At 37.1% G+C, this 12,033-nt stretch overlaps 1 protein-coding gene across 3 annotated transcripts; it reads left to right on the top strand.

The window, feature by feature from the left end:
* The first annotated feature begins 923 nt into the window (after window positions 1–923).
* Window positions 924–11,331, top strand: LOC128244908 (cytochrome P450 3A5-like). 3 transcript variants are annotated; one of them, XM_052963042.1, is made up of 15 exons: window positions 924–1,133; window positions 2,005–2,085; window positions 2,400–2,496; window positions 3,074–3,126; window positions 3,355–3,451; window positions 4,628–4,744; window positions 5,178–5,269; window positions 6,782–6,930; window positions 7,345–7,475; window positions 7,841–7,913; window positions 8,491–8,648; window positions 9,101–9,189; window positions 9,507–9,644; window positions 10,532–10,694; window positions 10,915–11,331. In XM_052963042.1, exons 2-15 carry the CDS (start codon window positions 2,012–2,014, stop codon window positions 10,996–10,998), a joined length of 1,515 nt encoding a protein of 504 aa, XP_052819002.1. In that variant the 5' UTR covers window positions 924–1,133; window positions 2,005–2,011; the 3' UTR covers window positions 10,999–11,331. The 3 variants fall into 3 exon arrangements, with proteins under 3 accessions (XP_052819002.1, XP_052819000.1, XP_052819001.1); XM_052963040.1 differs by having other exon boundaries at window positions 924–1,239; window positions 10,915–11,330; XM_052963041.1 differs by lacking the exon at window positions 924–1,133 and adding an exon at window positions 1,641–1,873.
* Window positions 11,332–12,033: the final 702 nt, after the last annotated feature.

A 12,033-nucleotide genomic window follows, 5' to 3' on the forward strand; every position in this document is an offset into this window, starting at 1 on the left:
CACCTGTACCACTAGACTACTCTCGCACTTGCATACCACAATAGTTTGGAAGGTGCCGCGTGACCTGGCGAGAATCAAACCCACAACGTGTTGGATGAGAGGCGGAAACCATAACCACTCCACTAGTCCACTCTCGCCCTTGACAACTACATTGTCATATTGTGTAAGTACATACTATCAATCTTTTAGTTTATAGAAATAGTGGTCTACATTATATTTTGTACCCAATCCAATAACTGGGCCAGTCATTGTTTAAATCTACCGCTTCACATGAATGAAACCAACGGCTGATTTACTGTCATAGTTGAAATTCTTGGTGTATAAATTCTGCCTACTTTTGTACAAAATATTATGATAATCACTAATATATATAATTTGTTAACGAATTTTAGTTTATTAGGATAGTAGACCACGTGATGTTTATTTACAGTCAGGAGGTCTTTTGACCGCGAAAACGAACTTCTATCCTATTCTGAAATGTCGGAAGAAAATCACAAATAATGCTTCAGAATCTTATCAAAAGTCCGAGAACAACCGACCTCACCAACAACTCACCCAGTAAATTCCATCACTCTGCAGGATAAAGACACTAGCAAAGAAAATCAGTCAGAAAATCTACATCATATACAAAAGTCATGCGCACTTACCCCGTGACCAACAAATGCTGAAAACTGTACAGCATTCAACGATATTGAGTTCCATTTCTGTGTTGAATGACAAAATCTCACTTACAACAGAAATGAAATATCTCTTTGTCTGCGCAGTTCTACACATCCAACACTTCATCCTCAACATGAATTAAATCCATTTAACATGCGGCGATTGTTTGTAAACACTCGTGATCTTGAACCATGACCTGTGTAATCATCCAATCATCCGGGCTTGCTGAATAATTGTTCAATGATAAGCTACTGTTTGGTGACTGATCCAAGTTTATGCTCTTAAAAACATTTTATGTTTTGAATTGATATTGACGTATTTAAATGTAATTACTTTTAATATAAACGTTTTGAAAACAAATTGAACCGTTTTGTGAAGTACTTTAAAGGTGCATTTAAACATGGATGGCGACGTCAACAGGAAAAAAACAACAGTTGTCCCCCTTATTTTAAAAGATACTTCATAATTTTAAGGTTATTTAAAGTGTTTTAATAAACAAAGTAACAGGATAAACATAATATTAGGTTAGTGCCGTGGATGGAGGAAGTTTAAATCGTGCAAGGCGGTGAAAATTATCGGGTGAGCCGAAGGCACTAACCTAGTATTCTGTATTACTTAAATTGTTACACAGGATATTTACAACTTACTAATATATTAGTTAACATGTATTATAAAAACATATATATTTTTAAATGTTAGCTATAGATGGGATAAAATGAGCTGCGTTTATTGGGTGTGTGTGTGTGTGTGTGGGGGGGGGGGTCTCAAGAGTTAATAACTACATATCGAATGATAAAGCGTACATTAACATAACATCAACCTCGTTTCAAATCGAAAGTACAGTAAAGATGTGTTAACTGTTTGTTGACTGTCTGAGTTTAATAAATTACAAACTCTCTTCTATACCTCGTAACCTTACTAGCGTGTTCGATGGTGTATATAAAATATGAATAACATACGAAAAATGCACCAAGATAGAATCAAAACATAGCTAGTACGTGTCTATATTTGTCTATGAATAGGAAAATAAAGACACGTACTTGCTAATATTTTATGATTCTATCTTGGTGAACATTTTCGGAAGATTATTCATATCTTATATAATTCATTCATTCGTGTTTCGAGGCTAGAAATATTGCATCGTTCATTCATTCGTTGAAATTACTAAAATAAGTGGCGTTTGGATACATAGTATACAGTGTGTGCATATCCAGTAAGTTCTATTCAACAAGCAAATTGACTTTATATATAACTGCATAACTTTAAATAGTGCATTTATTTATATTATTTTTAAATATTTACACGAATTTTAGTATTTAAACATCATTTGAGTTGCCTGTACAGGTGTGTGATGGAGATTCTCGGTTTGTTGGACATCCCGGGCTGTCTGCTGGTTCCGGTCGGCCTGATAATGGCCCTCTGCCTGTACGTATACTTTGCAACCTCATACTTGGCAACCTCTTATATGAGAGCTGCTCAGGAAAATCTACGGTTTACGTTTTTTCATTATCGTGGTAATATATATCTATATAATATAAAGGTTTTTAAAAGACCAATTAAACGGTCTTAATGTTAGTTAAGTAGTTAACACATTCTAACCTATACCCATTGTCAATAGCTCTTTCGAGGCTTGTTAATATTTAATACTACGCAATAGCCGGTCTAAGCGTGTGTTATTTTGTACAATTGCTGCACTAGCTATGACCTTGACCTACAGTTTTGACCTTGACATTGTGTAGATACAGCTGGCACAAACAGAGCTACTTCCGGCGATTGGGACTGCCCACAAAACCAACCACCCTGATCCTGGGCGACATGCCCCTGCAGTTCAAGAAGGTATGATGAACCACACGTCTGAATTTCGCATATGTAAAGGTGGTTGAAATTTACTTGTGTCCGACCGTCTGAATCATGGAAAACGGGCCCTTAATTACCCGAAGAATATATATATATATATATATATATATATATATATATATATATATATATATATTGGTTTGAGCCGATTTTTTTATTGAAAAAATAAAGGATTATAGACTGGAGAAATATTGCCGGAGGGGTGTTCCGGTGTCGTTAACAATTTGGCGTTAGTTTTTTTGTTTTTTTTGGTCATCTTCGGTCAAAAACTAGGACAGACCAGTGTAAATATTGGTGTGCAGATTTTTTTAACTATACAATTATACACCGTGCTGCAAAATCGCAAATGTCAAAATGAAAAATCGGGCGTTATGGTGGCCTCCGCATTATTTAATTGCATATCATGTACTTGGAAATTCATTTTAAATGCATTTTTATGAATTAGATCTGTACGATTTAAAACTATGTATACGAAACAATGAATGAAGTTTCATGTTGAAACAATTTTCTATAATGGTATTTACGACCAGTTTATCACGTTTTTGATTCTGTGTAGGGCTTCGGCTACATCGACGTTGAGAGCATTCAAAAATACGGCAAGGTTTTCGGGTAAGGTCGTTGGATTTGTGTAATTTCTTTAAACATCAAACTATTTTCAATATCCTACATGCATATTTATTGTCACCATTTTAATCAGTAATAAGTTACTGTAAGTACTTGTAAAGCATACATTTGATTAAGGTGATCTGCTCTGAGTAGAGCAACAGCTAAACTAATCCTTCACAACTTGATATGTTAAGGCACACCCTCATGATTCTCACGTTTGTTGTATTGAAGGACGTACCTGGGGAGCTGCCCGTCCCTTGTGGTGGCCGACGCCGATATCATCAAACACATAATGGTCAAGGACTTCAGTAACTTCACAGACAGAAAGGTAAGCTACTAGTATTGCGTTATCGTATACTTTGTAAAAGCATGTTTTATTTATTAACATTTGACAGCACATAGTACGACCAATATTATTCGGAGTTCGTATTATTCGATCGATCTTGTAGGGAGAGTTCGTCGGATCGTCGGATACCAAGGTGTTACACCGATTCCGTTACACTCCATGGAGAGTAAATGAATGGTCGCACGTGGGATTCCGTCGATGCGGCAAACACACCCTCGTCGGTTACCGAACAGTTGCCTATCGGGGGTCCGGTCTATGTTGGGTTTATTTTCAGCTTGGTATTTCCTGGATGGAAACGTTTTCGAATAATCGGCAATTGACATTAACAACATGTACAGCTATCTGTAGGTTGATCATGATCCTGAATGCGCCAAGCTGTGACCATACGCCATAAATGCGTACATGGTAGGCAATGTTTCCACTGTGAGGCAGTTAAACCAACCTAGGAGTTTGGTGGAAGGGAAATACCAATGACAAGCCGTGCTTGCACCTTTACTCAATAAATATGTTTATTGCTGGCTATGTTTCCGTTGAGGCGGCAGATAAACCGACCCATGATCTATTCGGAACTCCTCGGCCAACTTCCATCGAAAACAACCTCGGAAGTGTATGGACGGTTTACAATGTCCGAAATCTTTACATTTTAACTACGCAGCAAGTAGATCGCGTAGTAATTTCATTTTAGCAATTAATCTTGATGACTTAAGTCTTGGGAATCTTAATTTGCTATGCAATAATTCACTTCCTTGGCAATCAGTTTGAACGTAGATACACAAAGTTCATGTTAAAACACTACAATTAGTTATACAAGATACAAGATACAAGAATCTTTATTTAAAGTCGGGTATGTGTTAACAAGAAACATTAGCTCAATGAGCTATTTTCCGAGTAATTCCGAGTATTAGTTGATATATTATTTAAAAAAATGCGAACTACTTCTACTGATATACCGGCATACACCCGAGGTTGTTTTCTATGGAAAATAGCCGAGGAGTTTCGAATGACTCATGATCCTGCCGGTAGAGGAATACCTGTGTCAAACTGTTACGTTAAGTTGACACCATAAAGGTGTACATGGCATGCTATGATTTAAAAGCGGCAGATGGACCTGTCGGCAAGCCGTGGTCGTACGATGCATTGTCTTTTTTTACATTACAGGCGTTGTTTCCGGTGGGGCGGCAAATGCACCGGTTGATGAACCTTGCGGAAGGGAAATATTGGCGCCTACTTCGGACCTCCTTCTCCGCAGCATTTACCAGCGGCAAAATTAGACCTGTACGTTAACAACAAAAACACACCAAAACCTTGTTGCTTCATTAAATCCAATTTAAGGTTGTTGTAAACTCATTGTTTCTGTTTTTATTCAATTCAGCCACACTTTCGTTCGTTTTTGTTTGAGCTGTAGTTCTAAATGTTTTACAACAGTTAACTATTTACCACATTGCTACATATTTATAACCATCTCTACTCTTGTTGTGTAAGTTATTCTTAGAATCAACAGTTCTGGTAACCTAAATGGTGAAAGCCACAATTTCTCGAAACATCTTAGGTATTTTATAGCAGGATTAAGCTAATCTAACTAATTTTAACTTTTGCTTAATGAAATAAGCCACTTAAGTTGATTACGCTTAAGAAGTTTCGAGAAATTGGGACCTGGATACATACTTAGTTACTACTTACATGCAAAGACCATTTATAACCGATTCAGATGAGCAGCTACATCAGCAGATGTCTGGTGAGATTGGAGAAGAACGTGGTCAAACAGAATGAGGAGCATCCGGATGGATTCGATATCAACCCGTAAGTTAGGGTTTCGATGTGCGGTGTATGGGAGCGTGTATCTACAAGACTACTTGATCACATCACCAGTAAAGACAGGATATGATTCCGTAGTGGTGACTGATTTCTGAAAGTATTTTCATTTAGGCGGGTACAATGATGAAAAGGCAAAAAGTACCATAATTATGTCGTGTTTTGGCATTGACGTTCGCGGCATATCGATAAGACGAAATGGGAAGAAATCTGACAGAATAGGAATGCCTCAGAACTGAATATTTAATTTTTATGTGTGTAATAATATTTTTGTTCAACGGCAGCCATATCAGTCGGTTTGTTTTTTCAGAGGCCTTGAGTCTGAGATAGATTGTGTTAGCCGCCATTAAGGTCCCAGTTTAATGCACGTCTACAACGGTATTTGACAATACTACAGTTATGTGTTGGGCTGGAAAAATATGCATTATACAAGAGTATAAGATTGTACATAGTGCACCTTTGCCGACACAATAAGTGTAAATAGTATTGAATTCAAGCGTTCAGAAAACTGAAAGGCTGCACTTATGCATGTCTGGCGTTGATTGTAAAACGTCTTTAGATATGTTCAGCCAATGAAATTGCAGAAATGCAATCATTTAGAATTAGGTTTAATTATAAAGAACTTCACCTTTCGTGGGGGTTTAAAGGTCCGACTACTGCCACTCATCCGATACACACTCCCTGCGTCAGATTTTGCGTTGACAATGAATCAGCCAATGAGGTATTATTTTAAGACAGATGCGCTCACTCTGCCCATTCTTAATCGTTAAAATCTTACTTCATGTCATCTAACTATTACTTGGGGTGTATCTTACTGTTGGTTCTTGTACCATATTGATTAGCCAACCTTTTTCTAAACGGTTTGTTTAACGGCCAATGTGTTCGGTGTTGTTTCTATGGTATGTGATCTACACTGTTCCACAGGTTAAAGCAAGCGTCCTATACACGTCTGTTAAACTATTCACCTCAGGCTCCAAGAATACGAAAATAATTGAGTTTAATCTCTTAATCTCAATTTCGATCATTTAAGCCAAACGACATCAGCTTGATTAAACGAAGTAAAAGATAGTGATCGTGGTAAAAGTGTTGGTATTTGTTGTATATGTGCGTCTAAAATGGTGAGGTAAAAGGTTTTCTACTATTTCAAAATAAGTGGTACTTTTGGAACAAAGGGCAGTTTTCATAAAACTTCTCATTTCCTAACTTACATTTCCTTATTTAAGTATCTCTTTAATCATATGAAATAAAACTTGAGAATTACCAAATTACATAATTTAGATTGACCTTATTACAAAAGAAATACTTCAATGTTAAAAAAACACTTATACTTTTAATTTGACTATGAAAGTTTTGAGAAATCGACTTAAGTTAGGAATTTACTTAAAAAGCTTTATGAATACGGCCCCAGATATTTAGGGTCGAGAGGAACGGGTACACTCAATGTGTAAAAGAAAATTATCATATATATACTAAATCCATAACCCATTCCGTTTCTCACAGATTGGTGAAAAGTTTTACCATGGACGTGATCCTGAACGTGGGCTTCGGTGTCGAGGTGGACGCCCAGAACAACCCTGACAACCCGTACGTCCGGCACGCGTACGGCTTTCTCAAGTTTAGCGGCAAAAACCTCCTCTTCATCCTCTTTTGTACGTTTTCTGGTCATTACTGCTTCTACTTTCTAAAAGCTGCTGCATTCTCACAGACTGACAGTTTAACATTCTTTGTCTTAGAAGCAGCTGAGTTTGGCCTTTATGCCTTCAATTTAGTCACATTAGATGAATAATTAAGGAACAGATCTCAATTGTGTGGAAAATTGCCGAATATTTTATTTTTGTTAAGCGTTAGTAACGCTTTTAGCATTAAAACACCATTTTACGTACGTAAGTATGAAAAACTGAGATCTGATCTTTTGTCAGCAGTCTTATATCACTGGTTTCCAAAGTTTTGCACACACATTTGCTCATTCTAGGACAACAAATAAAAACGTTTGTCATGATTGTTTTTTTTGCAAACCTAACTGTTGCCCCGCAACACTATACATTGTACGTTCTCCATCGTAGTGCTGTTTCCGGAGATATCTATGGTGAGCAAGTTCTTCAACTTCAGCTTCATACCTGAAGAGAGCCGCCAGTTTTTCAGGTCCGCCTCCCGGGCCCTCATAGAGGATAGGAGGAGCGAGAAACAGCCAGAGGTACGGTGGGGTTCATATATGTCATTTATCGATCCCTGTTTTTTTTTTAGAATTTTAATCACAATGCCAATGGCTTTTCTTTTGTCATCATGAATTGATGTCGTAAAAGCGAGTATTGAATTAGAAGTAAAATATTAAATTGTCAAGCTGTTACGAAATGGACCAACACGTATGTGCAAGCAGAAGGCTGAAAAGCCCTGCCGAACTTAGTTTGGCTAAATACATGGTCATTGGACCACTTTTTCGTCTTAAATCGTCTGATTCTCGGAATGGACATTGCATCTGTGAATATAAGTATTATATCAGTACTACATGTGTAGTCGTACAGCGATATTCTCTTGCATCTTTACGATTGCATCTTTTAGACCCATCGAGATTTGCTGCAGCTTCTTATAGATGCCAAGGATAAGAGCGACCAATCAGACGGAAATGGAGAACGTAAGATTTAAAACTAATGTCTTATATGCATTATCCATTAAAACAGACATGAAACTCTTAAAAATAATGTATTCATCATTTTGAATTTGATTTCAATATACTACTTGACCAAAACTATAGCTGTATTGCAGCAAGTCGAATTATAAGCACTGATCGGGGTAACCCGTTCCAAATTTAAAACGCAAGTACTTTCAGTATTCTCATTAGTAAGTAATCCTGGCCCAAAGAAGTTGTAAAAATATGATATTGAAAGCTTGCAAAATGCTGGAAATTATATGGAATGTTCTAATAATATAAAAGCTCATCAGAGCTTATGTTGTCTGTATATCTGTCTTGCCGACTTTAAACAAATCTTATCTTAATATTACTTTATGGCGGAAAGTTCTTATTTACCAAATTACCAATCCGTGACCGATTCCCTTTAAAAACCGTGTACATTGTATTTCTAAAATAAGTGTTTTGATTGCTTTTAATTTACCGACTTGCAACCGCAATAGAGGACTAGTATTTTCTTATATATCTATATATAAAAAGACTAGAAAATTATTTCACACTCAATAGCATTCCCTTATTTCAGAGTTGACGGACGAGGACATTATCGGTAACTCCAATGTGTTTATGATCGCGGGGTTCGACACGACGGCGAGCACTCTCTCCTGGCTGGTGTACGACCTGGTCACACACCCAGACATACAGGACAAGCTTATTGCCGAGATTGACGAGAAACTAGCAGGTGTACGTACAGGAACTAAAAGCAGTTTTAATTGATGCTTTTGCTTGAAAGGGTTAGTTCGCAGTCTTACATGTAGCTCAACATCTCAGGGCATTTGTAAAATTCAATCCAAGGCACTTCCAAAGCCGTATAAAGCTTATTTCATTGACGTCATTAAATATGCGATATAAAAACGGTATATTTCGTAGCAAAGGTTTACTTAGTTTCGATCCGCGGCAATTATTAAATATGTCTGTAATGTGTGCATTGAGTAATCGTTAATCGGTTAAGCCGCCCCCGCCTCCGCCCATTGGATCTGTATCACGTTATCTCCTTAGACGGTAACACCAATATTTATATTGATGCTAATACTGTTTATATCATTTTCATTTACGGTACATATTACTGTTTGTCAGTTTAATAGAGATGCTATTCCGAAACAATAACAAATACAACATGAATTTCATTTTTCCAGGAGGAGCCGAACTACGACAACGTGTTTGGGATGTCGTACCTTGACATGGTTGTCAGTGAGACGCTAAGGATGCACCCAGTCGCGCCAAAGTAACGTTCACATAAAATATAAGACCTTATAACTATGATAATCTTGAAAAATGGAAAAAATGGAATAATTATAGTAATAAAGCACAATGATGATGATGATGATGTTGATGATGATGATGATGATGATGATGAAGATGATGTTGATGGTGATGGTGATGATGATGATGATGATGATGGTGATTATAATGATGGTGATGATGGTGAGGATGATGGTGGTGTTGATGATGATGGTGGTGGTGGTGATGATGATGATGATGATGATGATGATGATGATGATGATGATGATGATGATGAAAAAAATCTCAAACCATTTTTAGATTAATCCGGCAGGGCTCACAGCCAATGGAGATTTGTGGCGTGCGCATACCGGAAGGGATCGAGATCCACATCCCGGTGACGACCCTTCACTTCATGCCCGAATACTGGGAACAACCGGAAGTGTACAACCCTGAACGGTAGGGACTGCATGGGTATATCTTGGGCAATGTCAGTTTTTTACTGAAGTATATGAATAGCTGATTTACGTATCCGTCTAATAATACTGAAGCACATGAATAGCTGATTTATGCATTCTTATGAAACTACGAAATGTGTTTGTATCGTAATGAAGATTGTTTTTTGTCTTTTTTCGATCGTTCACGCATTGCTCCCCATATCAGAACTGTAACCGGGAAGCAGAGCTCCCTATTATCACAAAAATACTCAAGTCAGATCTCAATCTCAGTTTAACCACATAAAAGCAAAGATTCAAAATCGTGTATGTTTTTTACCAATTTTATAAAACATATTCCCTCATAGAATGTACATGGGTTGGTAGAACATTTCGTCAATATTTAAAAAAAAACAATTTTAGAGTACAAAAAATACTTGAGTAATTGCTAAAAATCATCGGGTTGTAACTAATTATCTTTTATGCTGGATAATATTTTTTTTTAGAATCTGGACCAAAGTTTTTAATCAACATATTGTATGAATTAAGGTGTAGAAACATATACGATTTAATAACTTTTGATGTTATGTGGTAAAATGAGTTAAATCTTGGAATGAGATTAGGCTGAAGTAAAAAAAAAATGTGATATTGGGGGCTGCAATAATGAGCCAATATCTACAACGATAATATAATATACACACGCTACGTTATAATATCTTTTTACACTGTTTTTAAACTGGCCATGTTAAAAGGATTAACAAAGCAGTTGCCCAACCACGCTTTGCTTTTAATATAAACCGGCTCTTTCTTAATAAACGGTATCCTTTAATGGGCTGGTTTTCATGTTCCGACGTACCTACACGAGTGTATATCATCTCTTTCTAATAACTAACTCATTTTCCTGACACACAGGTTTTCGCCGGAGAACAAGGCTAAAATTGAGCCATACGCGTACCTTCCCTTCGGCCAGGGACCCCGGAACTGTATCGGCATGCGGCTGGCGCTCCTCGAGCTCAAAATGACCGCCGCCTTCCTCCTCCAGAGGTTCCGCTTCCGGCGCGCACCTGGGCTTAAGGTAGGCGGATGATGTTGATGTCGTATTTCAGTCGCAGTTAAAACTAAACAATTAACGTGAAACACATATCCTAGTCCGTTATACTGTCACAGGACTCGTATCGAAACAATATCAAAACTATGTAGGTCATAGGTATGATAAAAAGTGTGTAATTATTTGACTTAATTAATACCTTTAAAGCCTATTTTCTTACCAAAAACCAACTTGTTTGTATCCTCAGGTGCCGATGCCTATCGCTACAATGTTTGTCGTGCGGCCTGGGGCACCGGTGCTCGTTACCGTGGAAACCAGGAACCGGAACTAGCAGTGACACTAACAGAGTGAGGGGGCAGCTGTAATAATACTCGTGGAATAGGCCAACAATGGAATGTTAGAATCAATTATATTTATATAATTGTTAAAACATTTGGTTACAGCGGGGCGGCGTGGGAGACAAAAAACTACATTATTTGTCTGTAATTCTTTTTTATCATAATTATACAATTTATATACATATTATATACATGTGTGACCTTTTCACTATGTGCCATAATGAACGGAACTTAAATGAGATAACGTATTTTTAATTGAGCCAGCTATTTTCTCCCTCTATGAATAATCCAAATTGTATCTGTGCATAATAATAAATAGAGATATTTAGAAAATGCGTTTGCTTGAGTTTTTAAATTGTGTTTTCAATTTACTAGATTTGTTTTATCTAATTATAAAAAAACAGCATTTTTTATAGTGTTGCGCAATGAACAAATAGTTCAGACATAGTTCAAGATACTATTCATTTTCCTAGTCACTCTAGTGCTTATACTGTGTACACTATAGTTTAAGGACACGTGTCCTTGTTCGAGAAGACAAGACACAGCAAAAACCGTATTCACTAGATAAGATAAAAGTTCTTGTGGAAGTTATAAGGTTTGCTAATGCATGAACAGCTTAACAATGATTGCTGCGTCACTAAAAGCACTAGGTCAACTGCGGTCAACCGTGCCTGTGAATAATATTAAACCAATATACACAGATTTAAAACTCTTAATATAAAAGCAATCATTTAAAGTGGTGAGGTAGAACAAGCTCTTAAACACTGGAGCATAAACAAATGACGTCGTTCCTGTATTTCACGTACGGAAGTAACTTACTACGGCAGAGGTTACGAGTAGAAAATCCGAGTGCCCGCTGTGTAAGCTCTGCGAAACTGAATGTAACTATATTGTTCAGTACGTACACCGAGATGTGCTGTAGAGCTTGTGTTATATTGTTAATGTTCCGACTTATAAATAAAACTTACTTGACTTGACTTGACTTGACCTACGAATGGGTGTGAGGACAGCTATAAGCTGATACGAAT

The sequence above is a fragment of the Mya arenaria genome, chromosome 8 (assembly GCF_026914265.1).
Source record: "Mya arenaria isolate MELC-2E11 chromosome 8, ASM2691426v1".
NCBI classification, from domain to species: domain Eukaryota; kingdom Metazoa; phylum Mollusca; class Bivalvia; order Myida; family Myidae; genus Mya; species Mya arenaria.